At 40.2% G+C, this 27,479-nt stretch overlaps 1 protein-coding gene across 1 annotated transcript; it reads left to right on the top strand.

The window, feature by feature from the left end:
- The first annotated feature begins 1,839 nt into the window (after nt 1-1,839).
- LOC115255174 (uncharacterized) lies at nt 1,840-7,383 on the top strand. The gene is made up of 2 exons (XM_062847691.1): nt 1,840-5,283; nt 7,165-7,383. Exons 1-2 carry the CDS (start codon nt 1,840-1,842, stop codon nt 7,381-7,383), a joined length of 3,663 nt encoding a protein of 1,220 aa, XP_062703675.1.
- The last annotated feature ends 20,096 nt before the right edge of the window (nt 7,384-27,479 follow it).

Raw genomic sequence — 27,479 nt, 5'->3', positions numbered from 1 at the left:
TTAAGATTTTTGATCAATTGTATCATAATAAATATTTCGGCCGTTTGTTAATCGATTTGGGTTCTCTTGGCACCAAATGAAAGCTACAGCATCCTAGTAGATCGCCTAGAAATTTTATTTCGATAGGACATTTGGTTACAGATATATCTTTCGAAGAGTACTTTGTAAATCCAAACTAAACCTTTTGAGATTTTTGACCAAGGGTATCATAATAAATATCTTAGCCGTCTGTCAACCGATTTCGGTTCTCCTGGCACCAAATCAAAGCTACAACATTCTAGTAGAACCCTATACAATTTCATTAGGATTGGACATTTGGTTACCGAGATATCTTTCAAAGAGTACTTGGGAGTAATACAGGTTAACTTTTTGAGAGATTTTTGACCAAGGGTACCATAATAAATATCTCAGCCGTCTTTCAACCGATTTGGGTTCTATAAGCACCAAATGAAAGCTACAATATCCTTGTAAAAGGCCCTGAAATTTTATTTCGAATCGACATTTGATTACTGAGATATTTTACGAAGAGTATTAAAATAAATTCTTTTTACCCTTCTTACACCCATAAGAAGGGTATAAATATCGCTCGAAAAACCGACTTTCGATCCGAGGTCCGGAGGGCCGAGTCTCATATACCAATGAACTCAGCTCGACGAACTGAGCAAATGTCTGTATGTGTGTGTGTGTGTATGTGTGTGTGTGTGTATGTGCGTTACAAAAAAAGTCGCGCACGTTTCTCAGCCGTCTCTCAACCGATTTGAGTTCTCTTGGAAGCAAATGAAAGCTACTACATCCTAGTAGAACGCTATTGATTTTTTTTTCGATTGGACGTTTGGTTACCGAGATATCTCTCGAAGAGTACTTATGAGTCATATTTCTAAACTTTTTAATATTTTTGACCAAGTGTATCATAATAAATATTTAGACCGTTTGTCAATCGATTTAAATTCTCTTGGCACCAAATGAAAGCTACAGCATCCTAGTAGATCACCCAGAAATTTTATTTCGATTGGACATTTGGTTACAGAGATATCTTTCGAAGAGTACTTAGGATTTATACAACTAAACTTTTTGAGATTTTTGACCAATTGTATAATAATAAATATCTTAGCCGTCTGTAAACCGATTTCGGTTATCCTGGCACCAAATGAAAGCTACAACATTCTAGTAGAACCCTATACAATTTCATTACAATTGGACATTTGATTATCGAGATATCTTTCAAAGAGTACTTGGGAGTAATACAGGTTAACTTTTTGAGAGATTTTGGACCAAGGGTACCATAATAAATATCTCAGCCATCTGTCAACCGGTTTAGGTTCTCTAAGCACCAAATGAAAGCTACAGCTTATCCTTGTATAAGGCCCTGAAATTTTATTTCGAATCGACATTTGATTACTGAGATATCTTACGAAGAGTATTTCATTAAATCGGGTTTTACCCTTCTTACACCCATAAGAAGGGTATAAATATCGCTTGTAAGTTACTACGCCACACGGTAGAGAAAATAAGTCAACATTGTAAAATTGGCCAACTATAATTCTCGAAGAAAATAATCCTACTTTCTCAAATTGACCAACCATGATTCTTTGTAGAGAAAAAGACAAAATAAAAAGGTTAGAATTTGTTGAACACCAAACACGCAAGTTGTGTAGTTTTTCTTACTCCGTTCTTTCTCCGAATGTTCCGGGGTTTCCGGGTCAATTCCTCATTTCCCGTGAAGCGAGAATTTAGGAATCGACATTAGTGGTCCTTCGATACGAGAAAATAAATAAATCAGTGCGTGGAAAGGGTAAAAACCCGAATAAAAAACTGAAACAGTGGAACGCTCAAAGCAAAATGGCGGATAGTCATGTGAAAAAAACTCTCGGTGCTTACGTGCATCCCATCCGCTTCAAGTTTGCAACCAAAGAAGTGGTACAGAAACTGAATGTTTTGCTGTTTGGTGTTGAGGGCCAGTTGAATAGATATCGTGCAAATGTGATCAATTTTGCTGGCTTCCGTACGAAGAACGAACTGGAAGATTTCCATCGAAGACTGGACCTTCTGTCCGAAGAAGAAGTGCCAAACATCGCGGAAGTGCTAAACGGAGATGCAGCCCAAGTTTCGAAACAAGATTTGTATCAACTCATAGCGAAACTGGGGCCCTCTCTGAAAATGGAAATGGATGATGCAGCCCGTGGAAACCAGTCGACTTCAGAGCTGGGAGCTAAGCGTGCTTCCAGTGCGTCGAAATCGGTCTCAATGCATAGTATCCAGTCCACATCGAGTACGGCCGTCGAAGAAGCAGAAAAGGAATTGGAGTTGACGAAAAAAATTCTGGAGCTGGAGAGATCGAAAATGGAAGTTGAACATAACCTCAAACTAAAAGAAATCGAAAACAAAATACTACAAGCGAAGCTGGTAGAACAGGACCATCAGTCCGAAGCAGAGTCCCTATGTAGTCTGGAAAGTTCGACGAAAAGGCAGTTTCAGAAGGTTAACGAATGGATGGACAAAAACATACAGTGCGGCCAAGAAGATACACCTGTTCAATTATCAGTTCATAAAAAGATCCCATTGCTTCAACGACACGTACAACCTTCCGTTTATGAAACTCCTCCGTCAAGCCGCCTGGAGAAACTGCTGGCTAGGCAGATACTGGGGTTTGAATTGCCACGGTTTGCAGGAAATCCAGAGGAATGGCCAAGTTTCATAACGGTGTTCCGGCGTTCTACCGAGGATGGGGAATTCAGTGATGCCGAAAACATGATGAGGCTGCGCAAGTGTCTGGAAGGTCCAGCCAAGGAAAGCGTGGAAATGTTACTACTAACCAACGATGTTCGTCGAACCTTGGACGTCCTGGAAAGAAACTATGGAGACAGCAAAGTGATTCTGCAGAAGGTTATGGACAAAGTGGCAAATTTCAAATTCGTACACGATCCGAAGAGCTTCCTTGAATTCAGCAACTTGGTGGAAAACGTAACCGTTATCATGGGCTCCTTTGATGCCAAAGTCCACGACGTTGAAGCTGTGCTGGAAAAGCTGCTACAAAAGCTGCCGGATTACTTGCGTATACAGTGGGGTTCGTTCCAACAGGATCATCATATACAACTTGACAACTTGGATGGCTTTTCTGTATGGGTGCGCAGACAAATCGCTGTCGTGAAAAATGCTCATATTGGACAGCGGTACCCACCACAGGATTATGTCAAAACAATCACCAGTCACAACGTAAAAGTTTGTCTCGTTTGCAGAACCGCTGAGCATCAAATTGAAAAGTGCCCTGTCTTCACGAAAATGGACCTTAATCGACGATGGGATGCAGCAAGGAAGTTCAGCTTGTGCTTTCTGTGCCTGACGAAGCACAACACGAAATGCACCAGCAGTGCGGTGTGCGGATTGAATGAATGCAACAGACGTCATCATAAAATGTTGCATCGCATGGAACCGTCCAACCCTTTGGGAGCAGTCGTTGAGGATCAAACGCGATCGGCTATTCTGAAATACGTCCCCGTTCGAGTGAGCGGCCCCAAAGGTACGTTGTCAACCACTGCGTTCATAGACGACGGCAGTAGCTTGACTCTGATTGAAGCCGATGTGGCAGCCGCCATAGGAGTGACCGGTTGCAAGAGCCCTGTATCCTTTACTTGGACCGGTAATATACGCAGAGAAGAAGAGGATTCTGAAATCGTTCAACTAAATATCAGTGCTGACATTCCGGGTTGGCCTGAATATGAGCTGGATTGCGTGCACACATTGGACGGTCTCAACATCCCATACCAACAGTGGGACACCGAAAAACTTCTGCAGAAGTATCCGTATTTGTCATCAATCGACCCACGATCGATCAGCGGAAGCCAACCGACTATTTTGATTGGCCAGAACAACGGTAAACTCATCGTACCTAGAGAGCACTACGCGCCAGACGGGCAGTCGCCGATAATCAGTAAAACTCGTTTGGGGTGGGTGGTACACGGGCCAGTTGTTGGTTTGGGATTCAGGCTTTGTGGATCCGAAGAAGATGTAGTAAATGTATGTGTGGATGATCAATTGGCCGAACTGAATGAACTTGTGAGAAGTAGTATGTCACTGGACAATTTCGGCGTGTGTGTCAGTAATGCGAACAATCAAAGAAGTGTTGATGATGTACGTGCTTTGGATATCGCTAAGAGCACGGTTAATAAAGTGGGTGAACGTTATGAGATTGGGTTGCCATATATTTCTGATGACATCGTAATGGAGCGTAGTCTGCACACTGCGATGCGTAATCTTGATTGCGTCGAAAAGCGGTTGCAACGACAGGGGCTAACGGAACAGTACAGGAACATCGTTGAATCCTACCACGAAAAGGGTTATGTCGTCAAGGTACCGTGGCGCCAGGTGGATTGGAGTAACGGTAAGCTCTGGTTCTTGCCTCATTTTCCGGTCCTCAATGTCCACAAGCCAGGAAAAATACGCATGGTGTTCAATTCAGCAGCTAAAAGCAACGGAAAGTGTTTGAATGATTACTTGCTTTCTGGACCACCAAGTGGGGTAACGATTTTTGGCATTCTTGGTCGTTTTCGAAGATACCCAGTGGCAGTTGGTGCTGATGTGACCGAAATGTTTCACCAAGTGATGGTGAGAGAGGAAGATACTTGGTCCCAGTGCTTCCTATATCGTGAAAGCCCTTCGGATCGCCCACAAGTTTACCGAATGAACGTCATGATTTTCGGAGCAAACTGTTCGCCATTCCTGGCACAATTCGTTAAGAATCACAATGCCGAGCAGCATAAGCACGAACATCCAGAAGCAGCATCTGATGTCATCGAACAACATTACGTCGATGATTATTATCAATCATTCGAAAATGTTGAACAAGCAAGCCAGGTATGTAACGAGGTCATCCGTATTCAGCAAGCAGGAGGTTTCCATCTTCGGGGATTCATCAGCAACTCCGAGGAGCTGCTGTCAACACTCCCGAATGATCGAGTGGGGGCGGTTACAACGGTGAACGTTGATGGAGCACCAGTTCATCGTGTACTTGGAATTCGATGGAATGCTGCAACTGACGAATTTGAATTTGTTCCCGAGTTTCAGCATATCTCCGAATCAATAATGGCCAGGACGCAAAGACCAACAAAAAGGGACATACTGAAGGTGGCCATGTCTCTTTATGACCCGTTGGGGTTTGTGAATCCGATCAGCATCAAAATTCGTATCTTGATACGCCATATCTGGGCAGCCAAGGTTTCTTGGGACGAAGAGTTAAGAACCGATTTCATTGCTAAGTGGCATGAATGGCTTAGTGACCTGGAAAAAGTAAGTACTGTCAAAATTCCTCGTTGCTTACTGATGCATGCTGAGAAAGTCGTTTCAATTGAAATTCACACCTTTTGTGACTCTAGCCACTTGGCTTATGCGGCTGTAGTTTATTTGAGGGTGAAATATCATGACAAGTATTGCTGCTCATTCCTAGCTTCAAAAGCACGCGTGACACCTCTCAAGGAAACCACATCAACCACGCCTAAGTTGGAGTTGACTGCGGCAGTCCTCGGTACTCGACTTTGTGAGACCGTTATCAAGGAGTATCGACTACCGGAAGCATCCCTACATTTTTGGACGGACTCTACGACAGTGTTATGCTGGTTGAATTCCAAGAAACGTTTAATACCGTTCGTCGCTGCTCGGGTGAGCGAGATTCTATCGAAAACCAGCAGCACAAATTGGAGATACATTCCTTCTTCGTCGAACCCGTCCGATTTCGCAACTCGTGACGGATCCATATCAACCGATAAGCTTCGTGTATGGGTGGCAGGACCTAACTTTCTTGCCCAAAGCGAGGATGATTGGCCAATAGAATTGAAATGCTACAATGTCTCACCAACCGACGGGTTTCTGGCTACGACAATTGAAGACACTGATGGAGGCGGAAATTATGATCTCTCGAAGGGGCTGCCCGACCCAGAACGGTTTTCGAACCTGAGCCGGCTTATCCGTTCTACTGCTTGGATGATACGGTTTGTAAGAAATTCTTCAAAACAGCATGACCGGCTAGGAGGACCATTGACGGCAAAGGAGGTGAGCTACGCTACAACGTTATGGATCCATTCTGTTCAGCAACATGCCTTTGGAGATGAGTTGAAAATGCTTCGAGCAAATAAACCGGTTCAAGACAAACTCCTCACTCAACTGGATCCATACGTTTCGGATGGTATTATGCAAGTTGGTGGGCGATTGCGGAATGCAGAATGTCTCGATGATAATGCCAAGCATCCTATCATTCTTGACAGACATCACCGATTCGTTAAATTGCTGATTGAAGACTATCATAAGCGAGCGAACCATTTTGGGCTGGACTTAGTACTAAACCAGATAAAAGAAAAGTACTATTTTTCGAAAATGAGAGCAACTGTTAAAACTGTCATTCACAACTGCCAGGTATGTCGAGTGCATAGGGCACACCCGAAAGAACAAAAAATGGGAGATTTGCCTAAATTTCGCCTTGAGCCCGGATTGCCAGTGTTCACATATACCGGTATGGATTATTTTGGACCACTCACGGTCACGGTTAACCGGCATCACGAAAAGCGATATGGAGTGATTTTTACGTGCCTCAATTCCCGGGCAGTGCACATCGAAGTAGCGGGGAGTCTCACTACGGATTCCACAATTATGGCTGTAAGGAGATTTATATCGAGGCGACCGAAACCAAGGATGATCATCAGCGACAACGGTACCAACCTACGAGGTGCAGCGGTCGAGTTGAAGAAAAGTTTGGCGGATTTAGATTTGGAGAAAATTGCAGACTGTTTATCAGCTTATTCTATCGACTGGAAATTTATTCCACCAGCTAGTCCACACTACGGAGGAGCGTGGGAGCGAGTTGTGAGAAGCGTTAAAGTGGCTTTGAATGCTGTGCTCAAAGAAAAAAGTCCTAAAGAAGAAACATTGCAAACCTTACTTGTGGAGGTAGAACATTTAGTTAATAATCGTCCTCTGTCCTACGTTTCATGCGATCCCGATGACCCAAGGAGCATCACTCCAAATGATCTTCTTCTTGGGGTACATCAGTCTGCCAATGCAGCTCCTGGGATTTTTTGTGACGGTGATGAGTTCTTAAGAAAACAGTGGCGTTATGCTCAGTTGCTTGTGGATCGATTCTGGAGTCGCTGGATTCGGGAATATCTTTCCACCCTACAGTCTCGCGTCAAGTGGAAGGTAGCGAAGGAAAACATGAAGGTTGGGGATGTGGTGAAAATGGCCGATCCGAAAGTTCCTCGAGGAGATTGGCCTTTGGGACGAGTTGTGAAAGTGTATACCGGGGACGATGGTCTTGTGCGCTATGCAGATGTGCGGACCCAGAATACTACACTGCGTCGACCTGTAACGAAGTTGGCAGTTATTGAAGGTTTAGATTGAGTAGTTGGTATGTTAGTATGACGTCGGTCTAAAAACGAGGGGGAGAAAATGTAAGTTACTACGCCACACGGTAGAGAAAATAAGTCAACATTGTAAAATTGGCCAACTATAATTCTCGAAGAAAATAATCCTACTTTCTCAAATTGACCAACCATGATTCTTTGTAGAGAAAAAGACAAAATAAAAAGGTTAGAATTTGTTGAACACCAAACACGCAAGTTGTGTAGTTTTTCTTACTCCGTTCTTTCTCCGAATGTTCCGGGGTTTCCGGGTCAATTCCTCATTTCCCGTGAAGCGAGAATTTAGGAATCGACATCGCTCGAAAAACCGACTTTCGATCCGAGGCCCGGAGGGCCGAGTCTCATGTACCAATGAACTCAGCTCGACGAACTGAGCAAATGTCTGTATGTGTGTGTGTGTGTATGTGTGTATGTGTGTGTGTGTGTATGTGCGTTACAAAAAAAAGTCACGCACGTTTCTCAGCCATCTGTCAACCGATTTGAGTTCTCTTGGAAGCAAATGAAAGCTACATCCTAGTAGAACGCTATTGATTTTTTTTTCGATTGGACATTTGGTTACCGAGATATCTCTCGAAGAGTACTTTTGAGTCATACATCTAAACTTTTTAAGATTTTTGACCAAGTGTATCATAATAAATATTTCGGCCGTTTGTCAATCGATTTGAGTTCTTTTGGCACAGAATAAAAGCTACAGCATCCTAGTAGGTCGCCCAGAAATTTTATTTCGATTGGACATTTGGTTACAGAGATATCTTTCGAAAAGTACTTAGGATTTATACAACTAAACTTCTTGAGTTTTTTGACCAAGTGTATCATAATAAATATCTTAGCCGTCTGTCAACCGATTTTGGTTATCTTGACACCAAATGAAAGCTACAAAATTCTAGTAGAACCCTATACAGTTTCATTAGGATTGGACATTTGGTTACCGAGATATCTTTCAAAGATTACTTGGTAGTAATACAGGTTAACTTTTTGAGAGATTTTTGACCAAGGGTACCATAATAAATATCTCAGCCATCTGTCATCTGATTTGGGTTCTCTAAGCACCAAATGAAAGCTACATTATCCTTGTATAAGGCCCTGAAATTTTATTTCGATTCGACATTTGATTACTGAGATATCTTACGAAGAGTATTTCAATAAATTCTTTTTACCCTTCTTACACCCATAAGAAGGGTATAAATATCGCTCGAAAAACCGACTTTCGATCCGAGGCCCGGAGGGCCGAGTCTCATGTACCAATGAACTCAGCTCGACGAACTGAGCAAATGTCTGTATGTGTGTGTGTGTATGTGTGTATGTGTGTGTGTGTGTATGTGCGTTACAAAAAAAGTCACGCACGTTTCTCAGCCATCTGTCAACCGATTTGAGTTCTCTTGGAAGCAAATGAAAGCTACTACATCCTAGTAGAACGCTATTGAATTTTTTTTCGATTGGACATTTGGTTACCGAGATATCTCTCGAAGAGTACTTTTGAGTCATACATCTAAACTTTTTAAGATTTTTGACCAAGTGTATCATAATAAATATTTCGGCCGTTTGTCAATCGATTTGAGTTCTTTTGGCACAGAATAAAAGCTACAGCATCCTAGTAGGTCGCCCAGAAATTTTATTTGGATTGGACATTTGGTTACAGAGATATCTTTCGAAAAGTACTTAGGATTTATACAACTAAACTTCTTGAGTTTTTTGACCAAGTGTATCATAATAAATATCTTAGCCGTCTGTCAACCGATTTTGGTTATCTTGACACCAAATGAAAGCTACAACATTCTAGTAGAACCCTATACAGTTTCATTAGGATTGGACATTTGGTTACCGAGATATCTTTCAAAGATTACTTGGTAGTAATACAGGTTAACTTTTTGAGAGATTTTTGACCAAGGGTACCATAATAAATATCTCAGCCATCTGTCATCTGATTTGGGTTCTCTAAGCACCAAATGAAAGCTACATTATCCTTGTATAAGGCCCTGAAATTTTATTTCGATTCGACATTTGATTACTGAGATATCTTACGAAGAGTATTTCAATAAATTCTTTTTACCCTTCTTACACCCATAAGAAGGGTATAAATATCGCTCGAAAAACCGACTTTCGATCCGAGGCGCGGAGGGCCGAGTCTCATGTACCAATGAACTCAGCTCGACGAACTGAGCAAATGTCTGTATGTGTGTGTGTGTGTATGTGTGTATGTGTGTGTGTGTGTGTGTGTATGTGCGTTACAAAAAAAGTCACGCACGTTTCTCAGCCATCTGTCAACCGATTTGAGTTCTCTTGGAAGCAAATGAAAGCTACTACATCCTAGTAGAACGCTATTGAATTTTTTTTCGATTGGACATTTGGTTACCGAGATATCTCTCGAAGAGTACTTTTAAGTCATATTTCTAAACTTTTTAAGATTTTTGATCAATTGTATCATAATAAATATTTCGGCCGTTTGTTAATCGATTTGGGTTCTCTTGGCACCAAATGAAAGCTACAGCATCCTAGTAGATCGCCTAGAAATTTTATTTCGATAGGACATTTGGTTACAGATATATCTTTCGAAGAGTACTTTGTAAATCCAAACTAAACCTTTTGAGATTTTTGACCAAGTGTATCATAATAAATATCTTAGCCGTCTGTCAACCGATTTCGGTTCTCCTGGCACCAAATCAAAGCTACAACATTCTAGTAGAACCCTATACAATTTCATTAGGATTGGACATTTGGTTACCGAGATATCTTTCAAAGAGTACTTGGGAGAAATACAGGTTAACTTTTTGAGAGATTTTTGACCAAGGGTACCATAATAAATATCTCAGCCGTCTTTCAACCGATTTGGGTTCTATAAGCACCAAATGAAAGCTACAATATCCTTGTATAAGGCCCTGAAATTTTATTTCGAATCGACATTTGATTACTGAGATATTTTACGAAGAGTATTAAAATAAATTCTTTTTACCCTTCTTACACCCATAAGAAGGGTATAAATATCGCTCGAAAAACCGACTTTCGATCCGAGGCCCGGAGGGCCGAGTCTCATATACCAATGAACTCAGCTCGACGAACTGAGCAAATGTCTGTATGTGTGTGTGTATGTGTGTATGTGTGTGCGTGTGTGTATGTGCGTTACAAAAAAAAGTCGCGCACGTTTCTCAGCCGTCTCTCAACCGATTTGAGTTCTCTTGGAAGCAAATGAAAGCTACTACATCCTAGTAGAACGCTATTGATTTTTTTTCGATTGGACGTTTGGTTACCGAGATATCTCTCGAAGAGTACTTTTGAGTCATATTTCTAAACTTTTTAAGATTTTTGACCAAGTGTATCATAATAAATATTTCGACCGTTTGTCAATCGATTTAAATTCTCTTGGCACCAAATGAAAGCTACAGCATCCTAGTAGATCACCCAGAAATTTTATTTCGATTGGACATTTGGTTACAGAGATATCTTTCGAAGAGTACTTAGGATTTATACAACTAAACTTTTTGAGATTTTTGACCAATTGTATAATAATAAATATCTTAGCCGTCTGTCAACCGATTTCGGTTATCCTGGCACCAAATGAAAGCTACAACATTCTAGTAGAACCCTATACAATTTCATTACAATTGGACATTTCATTATCGAGATATCTTTCAAAGAGTACTTGGGAGTAATACAGGTTAACTTTTTGAGAGATTTTGGACCAAGGGTACCATAATAAATATCTCAGCCATCTGTCAACCGGTTTAGGTTCTCTAAGCACCAAATGAAAGCTACAGCTTATCCTTGTATAAGGCCCTGAAATTTTATTTCGAATCGACATTTGATTACTGAGATATCTTACGAAGAGTATTTCATTAAATCGGGTTTTTATTATTGTATTCACTTGTTATCTTGCATTAGTTTTTCACCAGTCTATGGGAAATTATTTTTCAATAAATTATGCTGATATCATACAAAGTGTATACTAGCAGGTTATTGTTTTCAACAAAATTTTAATTATCAAATTGCAAATACACATGCATTTTATGAAAACTAACAATATGATAAATGATAGCTTTGAATTTATATATTGTGGAAAAAATGCAAGAACCGGACAGCCAAAATAACTAGTTAATGCCAAAACTGATTAACTTAGTAGATATATCATTTTTGTCCTTTTTACACCATAACCATGAATACCAAGTACTTCGGAGCCAATTTATTCGACTGATTAAGAGATATTAGACAAAGTGCATCTCGCTGATTTTCTTATCCATTTGTTAATCGATTCAAGATTATTTGGCAGTTAACAAAAGATACAATATTTCATAATATGAAAGCTATTTTTTTAACATTCCATATAAGATTCTAGGAGGTGTCTGGCATTTCTGGTAAGTCCATGGTCTGATGCTATTTTGGGAACCAATTCACTAGATGTCAAATCAACAATATTTTCTAAAACTTTTGGTCAATCACACAAAATAAATTTGCTTAATACGCATAATACAACAATATTTTTAATGAGTGTAAGAAGGGTTCTGTTCACCATAGGTGGATTAAATCGGGTTTTTATTATTATATTCACTTGTTATCTTGCATTAGTTTTTGACCAGTCTATGGGAAATTATTTTTTAATAAATAATGCTGTCCTCATACAAAGTGTATACTAGCAGATAATTGTTTTCAACAAAGTTATAAATCAGGCCAAACATTTCAATAGGTCCTATCTGCATTTGAGAGGCTCTCTTTGTTCACTTTCTCTTTCAGTTATTGCAATATAATGGTACACTTTTTAACTGTTTTTGCAGTACAAATCAAAACACGATTGTTTTGACCATCGTTCAATGCAAGGAGACAATCTTAATTCAAATAAATAGCTGAGTTATTAACGGAAGAGAGGGAAACCAAAGAGAGCCTCTCTTCTGCAGATTGGACCTTTAGACATGTTTCGCCTGAAATAACAAATTACAAATACACAGGAATTTTATGAAAACTAACAATATGTTAAATGAAAGCTTTGAATTTATATATTGTGGGAAAAATGCAAGAACCGGACAGCCAAAATAACTAGCTAATGCCAAAACTGATTAACTTAGTAGATATATCATTGTTGTCCTTTTTACACCATGACCTGAATACCAAGTGCTTCGGAGCTAATTTAATCGACTGATTAAAAGATATTAGACAAAGTGTAGCTCGCTGATTTTCTTACCCTATTCTTAATTGATTCAAGATTTTTTGGCAGTTAACAAAAGATACAATATTCCAGAATATGTGAGCTTTTTTTTTAAACATTGCATACAAGATTCTAGGAGGTGTCTGGCATTTCTGGTAGTTTAGTCCATGGTCCATGATGCTATTTTGGAAACCAATCCACTAGATGCCATATCCACAATATTTTCTAGAACTTTTGGTCCATCACACAAAATAAATATGTTAAATACAAATAATACAACAATAGTTTTAATAAGTGTAAGAAGGGTTCTGTTCACCATAGGTGGATTAAATCGGGTTTTTCTTGTAAATGTTGCTATCCATTGCTACACTCAGGCAAATAAACCTAAGATTATCATAAGGTCTAACTTATGAAATGGCCTTTAAACAATTCATAACGGCTAGAACGATTTTCATAAGGCCGGTCTATGACGCAAAATCGACTCACAGTTTGGCTTTTATACACATTTAGCAACACGATATTCTCCAGCGTCGATAGCCGAGTGGGTTGGGCACAAGCTCAGTGATCTCAACGTTCATAGATCGATTCCAGTCTGCATCATTTTGTGATTTTTCCGCTTTTTTCATAAGTTTATCTTATGTAATTAGGTCATGATAAGCATGTTCAATTTTCATTAGGTATTCTTATGGCATCCATACTTTACAGTTATGGCTAAATTTCATGAGGTATTTTGATGAATTTCGGTAGTTTACTTCGCTGAGTGTACCATTCTTACATTTCCTATGCAGTCCCATTTCCATCAATTCCAAAACAACCCGGCATACCAAGGCCCTCTTCGCAATAACATGCTTCAAAACAAATCAGTAACCGTCATAAAAATTTATTAACAGCACTCTCTTTCGTTCTCGATCATCCCGGTTTCCCTGCGCCCATTCCTACCATTCGTCCTGTACGCAAACTCCAAAGCATAAATCTCTCGTCGATGCCCGATGCAATTTGCAATGCAATAATAATGGAATAAATCTTCTTAAAATATTTTTATAGCATCAAAACTTCGGTACAGTTTCGATGCAATTGCTGTTCGGCTCGATGTCGATTCCTCCTCAGCACTCTCACTATCTCTCCTGTTTCTCGCGGCATCACCTTCAAAGGAGAAAATCTATGACCGAGTCTAGCCCTACGCGATGGTTCATTCATTCTTCACTGTCTTCGCGACTGCAGCAGGTTTTCTTCCGTTTCGAAACCATCGGTCTCTTTTTGATATCTTTTCGTATACTGAGCTGATGGTAAGTGGTGTAGATACCTTGGTAAGATGTATGACACCGGTTTCTTGGAAGGAAACGAACCTGTTCTCGCTCGCTTGCTTAGGGATGCAAGTAAATATGGGGATGCAGGTATGGCCTAATGAGCAATTCCTAGAGCAATTTCCAGAGAAATTTCTTGAGGAGTTCCCAGAAAAATCATCCAAGAATTTCCAGAGGAATTCCCTAATGTACTATAGAGGAATTCCTGACGGGATTCCTAGAGGACATCGTAAACGAATTTCTAAACAAATTTCATGAGAAATTTCTAGGGGAATTTTTTGAGGAATTCCATAGAGGAATTCTAAATGGCATTTCTAAGGAATTTCCAGGAGAAATCCTTAAGAAATCCTAGGAAAAATACATAAGAAATCCAAGAGGAATTCCTAAAGAAGCTCCAAGAGGAATTCCTTTATGAATTCTTAGAAGAATGCCCAGACGTTTTTCTGGAGGGATTCCCAGACGAATCACCAAAAAAAATTCTAGAGTAATTCTTCTTTACTTCTTGAGTATTCTTAGGAAATAAGTTGCCGCATTCTCTGCTCCCAAAGGTATTTACTCACATTGCAGAATGGACCATTCCCAGTAAAATCATAAGGAAAGAAATTATTGCATCACAAATCCTGGGTGGAGTTTCTAGCCTTTTTCCACTATGGTCCCAGGATGTTGATAGCATACTTGTGTGTGCCTGCCTGCTACCTACTTGTGTTGAGTACGAATCGATTCGCCATTGAAGAAGTAGTGAGCAATCAAAAAATGTGATTCCAAAGAACGTGAGCTCGGCGCGGTGCCACCGACCGGGTTCCTCCGATGCGCGCTGGAGAACAATCTTCCGTCTTTCCACTTCGGGCCATAAATTTTTGTGTTTCCTTCTCAAGATTTCATTTTTATAGAGAAAATTTATAAATTTACGATTATTTGAAAGAGATTGGGTAGGATAGCTGCATTTGCCATCAAACATTTTGCTTTTGCTGCTGCTGGAAACTGAAGTTTTCATTCCGTCCTTCCGCCAGGCTAGCCCCATCCCTTCATTCAAACACACAATACCAACCAGCCAGGAGAAATCTTTTGAAGAATCCGGATTGTGGGTGCCGGGCGATAACCGGGGAAAACCTTTCTCTCAGTTCCACTTGATGTGCAGTGAAGATGAAGGGAGAGAAAATAATGGTAGATGCACTCGTATATCACTCCTGAGTTGCACCCACCATAAAATTGGCGTTCATCGCCAATCGGTTATAGCATCATCGTCGGTATCGGGCGGGAGAAAGAACCCGGTCGGTGGAGGTGCGCTTCTGTGTGTGTTGTTCAAAAGGAAGGTTTTTCTTATATTCGTTCTGCTGCATGTCAGGACGCGAGTGTGTATGATCGGTGGAGGGTAGTGCAGCGGCAGGTGGAAAACAGAAATCGTTTTGAAAGCTGCATCAGTGCACCTCATTGCTTATTGGATTTCGATTACAGTTGAAGAGTGCCATGGACCGTAAACTGCGCCATTGAGATGCATTCTCGATTGTTTTGTGCTTAATTGAAGCGAGAAAGAAATCACGTGGAAGTTGGTAAAAGTACTTTCTTTCAGCCATTCTAAAGATCAACAGGATAGTTTTTGATATACTCATTATGGGCACATTTCGATTACTCAAATGATAATAAAAAACTCTAATTAATCCACCTAGCGGTGATGGCATTCTCTTGAAAACCCATTTCAACAAAACTCAAGTGGCATGTTGATTAATACCGCGCTTCCATACGTTTAACAGATATCCATTTCATGGCACCAGAAATCATATTGTTTTACTAGCTCTTGATATTTGATCCTTAAACTCTTGAAAAAAAAAGCCGCAATCTTGAATTTTGATGCGCCATTTTGGATTGAAGACCGACATCTTTGAAATTCTGGTCGCTATTTTTGGACTCCAGAATTCTTCCCCATAACAGATATGCCCATATTGAATGGTTTTAGAGCCTACATCTCCATTAAACAGCCGCCATCTTAAATTTTGAGACGCCATATTGGATATTTTGGTCACCATCTTTGATATTTTAATCGTAGTTTTTGGAATCCAGAAATCTTCCTAATACCAAATATACCCATATTGAATGGTTTTAGAGCCTAAACTCCAATAAACAGCCGCCATCTTGAATGTTGAGCCACCATCTTGGATTTTCGATCGACATCTAGGATATTCTGATCGCCAATTTTGAACTCCTGACATCTTCCTCATGCTAAATATACCCATATTGCTTGATTTGAGAACCCACATTTCCATTAAACAGTCGCCATGTTGAATTTGGAGCCGCCATCTTGGATTTTAGACTGTCATCGTGGATATTGTGGTCTCCATTTTTGAGCCCCGGAAATATTTCTCATATCAAAGATACCCATATTGCATGGTTTTGAGCCAAAAACTCTATTAACCGTTATGTGTCCGACAAACTTTTTGCTTTTTTCTACACCGTGCTTTTTAAATGGGCGATGGGTACCCGGGTACCCTGTCGGCCACATAAGGGTTAAACAGCCGCCATCTCTAGCGTCATCTTGAATTTGGAGCCGCCATCTTGGATGTTCGGCTGCTACCTTTAATTTTGGGTCGACATCGTGAACATCTGGTCTCCAGTGTTGATTTCTGCACAAAATTCGTCAACCATGTTGAAGGTAACAAAAATCGCCGCAGTTTGATGTGTCGCATGATGGGGCTTGGTTCGGTGCTGGTCCGGATCACTGGAATGGCCATGACCCCAGAACGCCTTGACCGATCCGAACCATTTTTAATAGCAAACAACGCGGTAAAATTCTGGTTCGATTCAAGCTATAATTCGAAAAGTGGCCAATGGGAAGTGCCTTAAAAGTGAATGAACTTTTTTGCGCACAGACATACATACATACACACATACAGACATCATCTAAATTCGTCGAACTGAGTTGATTGGAATATGTGACTTGGCCATCCGAGCCTCCTATCGAAAATTCGTTTTTTTTGAGTGAACATATTGGTACACCTTGGTGTACGAGAATGGAAAAAATCAATGATATTGTGAAAATAGCAACTTACTTATTCCATGACTGTTTTAAATGATTATCAAGGGCGGTTGAAATAATTGCCCAGATCTATTCTCATATCAAATTTGCGTCAAATTATTTTAATCTCATAGTGAATCCGTTATAAGCCTCTGCTCTGGGCCTTCCAATTGTCGTGCTGTGGGCACCCGTCCCACGAATATAAATTGGCAGATACCGTATTCGCCCCTACGTAGCATGTAAGCTCCATGCAAGAATTATATAAGGCAGGTATCTGAATAATATAAGACGGCTATCTGACTTCAGCTAGATTAACCCTAAAAGGGATACCTGGGGTCCATTGGACCCCAGGTGCCTTTCAGAGCTCGTCTTTGATGGAACACACTGAGCGAGGTGACGAAACTGAGGCCATGAAAGTATCCCTTTTAGGGTTAAGGAGGTACGACTGTTCAACCAGGAAGGAGCGGCTGTTCAACCAGGAAGAAGCGGCTCAAAGCACACATCAAATACTGCATCACGCCCAGCTAGACCCAAGGCGGTAGCCCTATCAGCGTGGCCGTCCCAGTGTTGGTTGAGACGTTAAACAGAATTGGCACGATGGCCCTCCGTCAAGACAGGAGTGTTGGCGTAGGCCCAATAAGCCACCCGTTGCCACGCATTGCGAATAATATAGGAGAAAATACGACTCGATACAATCGACAAAGAACTAAGCGACGCAAAAAGGACTACGATTGGGAACTTGGAACATAGAATTGCAAGTCACTTGGTATCGCAGGATGTGACAGCATGATCTACGACGAACTACACCCCCACAAGTTCGACATCGTGGCGTTGCGGGAACTTTGTTGGACTGGACAAAAAGTGTGGAAAAGCGGGCATCGAGTGGCTACCTTCTATCAAAGTGTGGCACCACCAATGAACTGGGAACAGGATTTATAGTGTTGGGCATGATGCGACAACGTGTGATCGGGGAGCAGCCGATCAACGCAAGGATGTGCTGTGCATGTTAAAAGGTAAAGGCAGTTTCTTCAACTACAGCATTATTAACGTGCACTGCGCACACCAAGGGAGACCTGGAAGTGGAGATAAAGGTACAGACCGGTAATCAGGAGAAACAACCTGCGGCCAGCGATGCGTAAAATTAGCAGCCTCCCATGGTATGGTAGTCCGAAGCACCTTCTCCTCCCGCAAGGATATCCACAAAGCCACCTGGAAATCTCCCGACCATCATAAAGAAGACCAAATCGACCACGTTCTAATCGACGGTAAATTCTTCTCGGGTATAACCAATATCCGCACATACCGCAGTGCGAATATAGATTCTGATCACTGCTTAGTCGCTGAATGCATGCGCTCAAAACTTTCGACAGTTATTACCACGCGTCGAAGTCGAACGTCGCAGTTCAACATCGAGCAGCTGCGTAACGTAGAAGTGGCTCAAGACTACGCGCAGCAGTTAGCAGTGGACCTACCAAACGGAAGTGCAGCTTGGTGTAGCTACACTTGAAGATATCTGGAAGGACGTCTGATCCGCCATACACAGCTAAAAATGTTGAAATTTAAATTGCATGTAAAATATAAAAACACTAAATTTACATTACTTGAAAACGGAATATGATGGAAAATTAAGTTGAAATCGATGCACATAATAAGAGCGTCAAAAAAGATACAATTTTACATTTTTATGCACACGAAATCACTTCATCGTGCATTTTCAACATTGCTCTCAAAAACGCATTGATATGCATCGATTTCTCTATCATTAAAACTATAATTTTCCATCGTCGTGTAAAATCAAACTGACGGCTTCCAAAACCGATAAGTTCAGAAGTGAAATATGGCCGACACGAAATAGTTTCCCTGCTGAAGATTTTGCAATTCCGACCATTGCACTGGAGAAAAAGCAAGTGCGTTAGATCGAAACCCATTTTAAGTGAAAGGTAAGTACAGATAAAGTATTTGTTGTGGAGTGAAAGTGTTTTCTATCCATAAATTGCATATTTGCAGATATGCGCATAACACAACACACTGGCTGCTTCTCGCTCGTTCCAATCAGCCTACGGCGCTCACCATCGAGACGGGCGACGAGATTCACCAATTTTTGGAACCGCAGCTGCTTTTACGAATTAAATGTCGATACATACTATGAATATATGGAAACAGCGGAATAAAATATACTTTTGAAACCATGACATGATCTACCGATGCTTAATAAATCATATTCTCTTCTACATGCGAGGGAAGTGGAATCAGAGGAACAAACGGAAAAAGGAACAAACGAAAGCCATGGAATGTGTTCAATGTAAAAATCAATGACGTTTAAATTTACACGATTTATCTCGCATATCAACTCGTGTAAATTTAAAACATGATGGAATTTTGAGTTGAAATCGATGCTCCAAATATGTGCATCAAAATAAACTCAATTTTACACTTTTATTTTAACTGTGTAGGTAGTACCTCGGCTACAGCACTAGGCTTCGCGACTCCGAATCACAGAAACGACTGGTACGACGGCGAATGTGAGCTGTTGGAAAACGAGAAGAATGCGGCATGGGTGAGAATGCTGCAACACCGTACGAGAGCGAATGAGGCACATTACAGACAGGCGCGGAACAGGCAGAACTCAGTCTTCCGGATGAAGAAGCGCCAGCAAGAAGAACTAGATCGCGAAGCGATGGAAGAGCTGTACCGCGCTAAGGACACACGGAAGTTCTACGAGAAGCTGAACCGCGTGAGGTGGTCGAGAGGTGGCGGCAGCACCTCAATGGCGACGTTGCAGGCACCGTAGGTGGCGTGGTAACAGATCTAGAAGAACGTGCGCAGGACGAAAGATTTCCAGCCTCTAACTTCCACGAGATTAAGGAGGAGGTAAGCCACTTGAAAAACAATAAAGCCACTGGAGCAGATCAACTACCAAGCGAGTTACTAAAGCATTAGTGAGACTACTACACCGGGTTATTGCCAAGATTTGATAGGAGGAAGTATTACCGGAGGAATGCCTGGAACGTATCGTGTATCCCATCTACAAGAAGGGCGATAAGTTGGATTGCGGGAACTATCGCTCGATCACACTACTGAGCGCTGCCTACAAAATACTCTCTAAAAGTTTATGCCGCCGTCTACCACCGATTGCAAGAGAGTTCGTGGGTCTATATCATGCTGGATTCATGGATGACCGCGCTACATCGGACCAGATGCTCGCCATCCGTCAGGTGTTGTAGAAATGCCACGAATACAACGTACTCGCACATCACTTGCTCATCGATTTCAAATCAGTGTATGATACAATCGATCGAGATCAGCTATGGCAGATTATGCACGAGTACGGATTCCCGGTTAAACTGATACAATTGATCAAGGCGACGATGGATCGAATGATGTGCGTAGTTCGAGTATCAGGGACACTCTCGAGTCCCTCCGTATCTCGCAGAGGGTTACGGCAAGGTGATGGTCTTTCGTGCTTGCTGTTTAAAATTGCTTTGGAAAATGTAATAAGGAGAGCGGGGATATACACGAGTGGAACGATTTTCACGAAGTCCGTTCAACTGCTTGGTTTCGCTAATGATATTGATATTATAGCTCGTAAATTTGAGGCGATGGCGGAAACGTACATCCGACTAAAGAGTGAAGCCAGGCGAATCGGATTAATGTGTCAAAGACAAAGTATGTGATGGCAAAGGCCTCTAGGAAGGAATCACCGCGCCTGCCACCCCGAAATTCTATTGACGGTGTTGAAATCGAGGCGGTCGAAGAATTCGAGCTTACTTTGGACTCCACAGAACTCTACCACCGAATAAAGTCCGCCGTAACACGAAGTTAACTATCTTCAAAACGCTGAGTAGACCGGTAGTCCTCTATGAGCATGGACTCTACGTGCAGAGGACCAACGCGTACTTAGAGTTCTCGGATGGTGCTGCGTACCATCTACGGCGGAGTGCAGATGGAAGAAGATACTTCTCTCTCTCTCTTCTTGGCGTTACGTCCTCACTGGGACAAAGCCTGCTTGTCAGCTTAGTGTTCTATGAGCACTTCCACAGTTATTAACTGAGAGCTTCCTCTGCCAATGACCATTTTGCATGCGTATATCGTGTGGCAGGCACGAAGATACTCTATGCCCAAGGAAGTCAAGGAAGTTTCCTTTACGAAAAGATCCTGGACCGACCGGGAATCGAACCCGTCACCATCAGCATGGTCATGCTGAATACCCGTGCGTTTACCGCCTCGGCTATATGGGGTCAGACGATACTTAGAGAAGGCAAATGAACCACGAGCTGTATTAACTGCTGAGAGAATCATCCATCCGGAGTGGACGCAACAATCGGGAAGCTACGGTGGGCGGCTCACGTCATCAGGATGTCGGATAGCAACCCGACTAAAATGATTCTCGAAAGTCATCCAGCCGGTACAAGTAGACGTCGATCACGTGGAGGACGATCTGCGAACCCTTCGCAGAGTGTGGAACTGGAGACACATAGCCATGGACCGAGTAGAATGGAAACGGCTACTATGTACAGCAGAAGCCACTTGGCCTTAGTCTGACCGGTAAGGCAAGTACAACCTAGGCATGCTTCTTTTACCACTAGATTAAGGATGTACGCTCCGAGCGTCTGTTTACCAAGGAACACTCCAAATTTACAATAGTTAATCTTTTACCAAAGAAGGCAGGCCCTTCAGCGTGTCACTATGGTAAGGTAGCCTGATAAAAACCTTCAACTACCAAGAAAGAAAAGTAGGCATCTGTAAATGAAGATCTGGAACCTAGTCTGCAACTGATACGCACCTGGTTTCACTGGCATATCCCTTTCGGGACGAACCAGCACAATCGTGCTCTTTTTCTGCATTAGTTTAACATATTTTCTTCAACTGTTTTTTTTATGATTGAGTGATTACTTATACTTGAATTTATGAGCCTCAGCTTTGATTGGAATTGTTTATTAAAACGCCACAATAAATTAAACAAAAAGTAAACGATCACCCTAGAGTTAAAAAGTGTTATCTGTCGTATTTTTATAAATATAGTTCTGCAAAACGGTTCTTTGTGGTTCTTTGTTGTAAAGCGACAGATTTCTGATTGGTGAAAGTGGGATCAGCACAATTGTACTTGTTCGTCCTCAAGGCGGTCGAAGTTCCATCGGAAGTTGCCAAATGTTAGGCGTTTCACGGTATTGAAGATTGATTTTATATATTAAACCACTACAGGTATACCTCGATTTAGTGGACATTTCAATTTTTGAAATGTCTATAAAATCGAATTTTACATAAAATCGAAGGAATTTTTTTATTTTATTTTTATTTTAATTTTATACCAAAATGTGCTAAAACATATGAGGGCCCAGAATCAAAAGGGTGTAAGTGACCATTTTGTCGATTTTGAGTTGAATATATCATAACATTCTTCAGATTTCAAGCTTTAAGGAACTTTTTTAAGATTGTTTCTACGATGATTGGAAAAATTACAATAAATCAGAGAAAATTGGGTTGATTTTGAAACTGAAACGAATAAACCACTATCTCGCTATTTTGCTACGATCGAAATCTTTTGTCCAAAACTATGCATGGTTGATTGAAAGGCCAATATTTTGAGAAATTGATATACACAGAAACGTTGTGTGCACAAGCGTCCCAAAAAAATGAAAAACAAAACAAAAATTCACTCAGGCATTGCTTTAAAAACTCTCCGAGGATTTATTTATCCTGGAATTTCTTTACGAATTGATACATAAATTCTTCCAGAAATCCCATCTGAAATTCAGAAAGATTCTTGACAAGCCCTTGATAGAGCGTGGTTACTGGTTTTGCTATATATGCCGAACGATCTTTCTGTATGAGTAGTGTAGTCTGATCGGTCGCCTTTTATTACAATTCTGAGGTGTTTAATAAAATTAAGTGAACCCAGAATTATCAACTCTATTTCGACGGTCTTCGAATAAAACTTCCTACATCGTACCATCATGTTACAGAAAAAAAGAAGAAAATCTTCCAAGTGTTCCTTAAAGAGTTATTTAACAAAATTTTGAAAAAATTGCTTCACCAATTTCTACATGATTTTTCATAATTCGCCCAGGGATTACTTCAGAAATTCCTCTAGTTATTTATTTATAAATTTCTCTAGGCGAATGGAGAATCTTTTGGAATCTTTTGAAAAATCTTTCAAAAATTATTCAGAAATACTTGTAAAACATCTTTCTATTTTTGTTTGCGGAAACTTGTCCGAGTATTCGGGCAAAAAATCCCTTATGAATTATTTCAAAAAATCATCCATGGATTTATTTTGGATTTTTTTTTTCAGAGATTTGTTTAGAATTTCTTTTTATTCTATAACTTTCACAAAGAATTCTTTCAAAACATCTCTCTTGATTCACTTTAAAATTCCTCCACATTAAAAAAAAATATTCATGAATTTGAGTAGCAATTCCTCCAAGGATTCTTACAAAAATGCGTTCAGAGATTCTTTAAGGAATACCTTTAAACATTTACTGAGTGTAGAATTAGCATTTGAGTTAAAATACACATTAATAAAAACTAAAAAAAAAAAACTCTTGACATTTATGCAGAAATTTCTCCAGAGATTCCTCAAATAAAAATTTGTGCGATGGCTTTATAAACTATTTTTCAGAAAATGTTTCAAAAGTTTCTTCAAAAATATGAGCTGGGGTTACATTAGAAAATCTTTCAAGGGTTTCACCAAAAAAAAATCCTACAGCAATCTCTACCGAAATGCCACTAGTGATTTCTCCAGAAGTTTCAGAAAGAGTTGTGTATGATTTTTTTTGTAGAAGTTCTTCCAGTGATTTCTTCAGCAAATCCTTCAGAAATATACCTCTTTTTCGAGATTTTTTCCGAACAATCCTACGGAAATTCCTTTAAGCATTCTCTCAAATGATCCCCTAGGATTTTTTTAAAACTTTCTCCGGGGTTTGCTTTAGAAATTGCTCTTGATAGTTTTTTTTAATCTGAATTTCTGACAGAAAAACTTCCTGGGATTCTCTAGAAATTCCTTCAAGGAAATGTGAGATCCATTCAGGAATTTTCTGCAGGGATTCCTGTAGAAACTACCCTGGGAGTTCCTTCGGAAAATTTCCCCTGGCTTCTATTATAAATTCGACCAGTAATTTCTTCAAAAATATCTTCAGATTTTTCTCCAGAGACTTCTTTACATATTTATCCATTATTTTGTAAAAACTTCCACAGATTTTTCGATAATTCATTCATGTACCCCAGCTGAAATCCATCCAAGTTCCTTCACGAGTTCCTGAAAAATCTTTGGAAAACTGCTCATAGATTTACTTCAAAAATTCCACCTGGAAGTCCGAAAGAAATTCAGCCAGAATTTTTTTCACAAGATCTTCAAGGGATTCCTTTAAAATTGTGAAACTTCTCCAAGTACTCCTTGCTTTAGTAGAGATTCCTGCAGATATTTTTCAAAGCATTCATCTAGAAAACCTTCCATAAAGTTTTTCAAAAAAAAAATATCCCTGAACTTATTTTAGAATTTGATTCAATCCTTGAAGAAGTTTTGAGTTTCTGATTCTCAATGTATCAGAAAAAAATCTGAGAAGCATTATAAAGAACAGTCACCAAGGATTGCTTTAGGAATTCTACAAGAGATTATTAAGGAAATTCCTTAAATTTATTCACATTCCTTTAGATATTGCTTCATGACATTTCTCTTCCAGAAATTGCTCCAAGGATTTCTTAAGAAAATCTTAGGAAATCCACCAAGGATTATTTCAGAAATTTTTCTACAGATTTTGCAGGCTTCTACAGAGGATTGCTACGGAGAGGCTAGAAGACAATCTTTGCAGAGATTCCTGCAGAAATTGACACAGAGAATTCATCAAAAATTCCACCGAGTATTCCTCTGTATATTTTATCAGAAATTCCTCCAAGATTTCCTCCGAGCGTACCTCTAAGAATTCCTCTTTGGATTTCTCAGGAAATTTATTGAAAAAATGTTTAACATTTTTATTTTGGGGATTTCTCCAGGACTTTTTTTTTCAAAAATATCTCAAGAGGTTTTGTTGGTTATTCCACCAGGAGTTTCCAGGTATTTCTTCCGGAACTTCTACAGAAAATCCATCTATTTATTTAAAAAAATATTCAGGAATTTATTAAGAATTTTCTTTAGATTTTTCAAAAATTCCTTCTGAAATTTCTTCAGTGATACCTTCGGAATTATCTTTAGATACTTGTTCAATGTGACTAGAATTACTTCAGAAATTTCGGCAGGGATTTCTTCAAAAATTGTTCTATGGATTATTTTAGAAGTTGTTCCAGCAGTTCCTCAAGAAAGATTCCTCCAGGAACCCATCCTTGGGAATGTGCACCTAAAGGGACGCTAAAATCGGGAAACCTTGACTAACTAGCTCTGATTCTACCATGACAGCACTAGAAATAATTTATCACACATCTTACCAGTAATCAGCCGAAGCATTACAATGACCTTTTTATGGAATTTGCTACAAATTTTGGAATTCAATCAGCAGGCATCTACCAAAAAATCTCAGAAATATAATACAATTCTCGATGAGGAAGTCATTAGAAAAGTTGAAAAAAGTTTGTTAGAAAATTTGAGGGAAGATTTGGTGAATGAGCAGTTTGCATGCATCCACTAAAAATGTTGTCATTTCTAAAGGATCTGTAAAAAATATCGCCAGAAAGCCACTCCGTATACTCCGCTTATCGTGATCATCGACAAGGCCAGGGATATTAAAAAAATGAAGTCAGAAAGGGAAGTATGAGATTACGGTAAATATGTATATAGAACTAAGTATATCGTGAGGTATGCTTTGGCGCTACTTTGGGGACTCCACAAAACAATTTATTGATATGAAGTGCTCCGCTTGTCACAAGGCTGAAACCCCTGCATTATAAGTCATCATGATACAAACTGCAAGATTTAAACTGATTAAATATTATAAAAATGTACATAAAATCGAGGTCAATTGTACATAAAATCGAAGTACATAAAATCGAGGGTCTATATAATCGAGGGTCCACTAAGTCGAGGTTTACCTGTACAAAGTGTTAGTTTGTAAAAGTTTTGATTTATAATTGACACTCAAGGAACACAATATCAGCTTGTACGAGTATTTCAAAGAATTTTGAATACTTGGTTGATTAATATTACTCCATATTATCGAACTCATAAATTAGATTGGAACAGGGATTTGTTGTTCTTAATCACTTTTTCTTATTTACTTCAATGATTTGAATACCCTGTCCATCTGACCTCGTGAGCTAAAATTCTACATCTTAATTTCTACAAATTAACACTTTGTAGTGATTTAAAAATTACAATCAATCTTCTATGCCATGAAATGCCTAAAAGTTGGCAACTTTCTACAATTTTTTATAGAACATCGGCCGCCTTGAGGAAGGACCAGCACAATTGTGCTGGTCCTAATTTGACCCCAAAAAGTGCATAGGTGGATGAAGTAGCCGAAGTTAAGAAAGTTTTCTTCTAGAAGACGTTAAGTTTATAAGAGAAAAATTGAGATAATCAGTCTTCTATGGTTCGTCCCGGAGGGGTATGGCACCACAGATGTTACGTTTAGGTTAAATCTTGGGTTGAATGTTTCACCTTCATGGTAAATAGGCGTTCGGGATGTACCTTTTCAAAGTAGCTGATATCAGAAGGTCAGGTTAGACTTCCAGCTAAGCGTACAACTCTTTGCTTGCGGTCTATGTAATCGAATGACCCGTGGAAGCATGAGGTACGAACTTGTTAAGACCAGAGCTGTGTTGAACATTCCTTCTAGGTTGTCGACCTCCGTTTTGCATTCCAATATTGATTAAAGCTTAAATTAAAGCTTAACCAAATTAGGATTATAGCCTGTAGCTATACATAGTACATAATTCCAGTTTCAAGATGTTGATTGTGCTATTTGACAGAAATGCATATGAAGAATTAACGAAAATTTAAATAAGTACTTTCTTTAGAAGATTTTGCATAACATAATGATTTAATACTGAACGGGAATCATAAAATCATTCAAATTGTTTTAAAAATCATGTACTAAATAATCGCAAATCATCGCAAACGCCAATGCGCATCATCACACACAAGTTAGAGTCATTTTTGGCCAAACCCCTCTCGAATATGTCCGCACATGAGCGACAGCCCCCATTTGATGCAATGGTGCCGAGGCGAGGCTGATGCTGCCGGCCGCTTGCTACACTAATGATGACGAGGACTCGCAATCGCAACTAAACCAACCTCTAGCAAAAACAACAAATCCATCCCGCCAGTTGCTGCTGACGATGACGATGATGACGACGACGACGATTCCATCCACCAACGACGACGACGCAAAGAGAAGAAAGCCAACGGATTGGGCCAGGTCTGATGCGAGTTGAACCGGGAGGGATGTGTACCCATCAATCATGGCTACATAAACAGCGCGCTGCTGCCTGGTCGGTCGCTCGCTCGCTCGGTCGGTCGGAGTCGGGCGGAGTACGGAGAAACGCGCGCGCTTGCTTTTGCTGCCAGGCGATTGGGGATTTACGACCGGGGCGAGAAGGTTGCTTTATGTATTTCTCGTTTTTGCCCGTCCGCCTCGCCACGCCACGCCAGCCGCAGCGCCAGCGTCTCGCAAATCCTGTGCTCATTTTATGAAATGTGTTGC

Source organism: Aedes albopictus, chromosome 2, assembly GCF_035046485.1.
Source record: "Aedes albopictus strain Foshan chromosome 2, AalbF5, whole genome shotgun sequence".
In the NCBI taxonomy this organism is placed as follows: domain Eukaryota; kingdom Metazoa; phylum Arthropoda; class Insecta; order Diptera; family Culicidae; genus Aedes; species Aedes albopictus.
The sequence above is the reverse complement of the archived record's forward strand: the minus strand, read 5'-3'. Positions and strand labels throughout refer to the sequence as shown.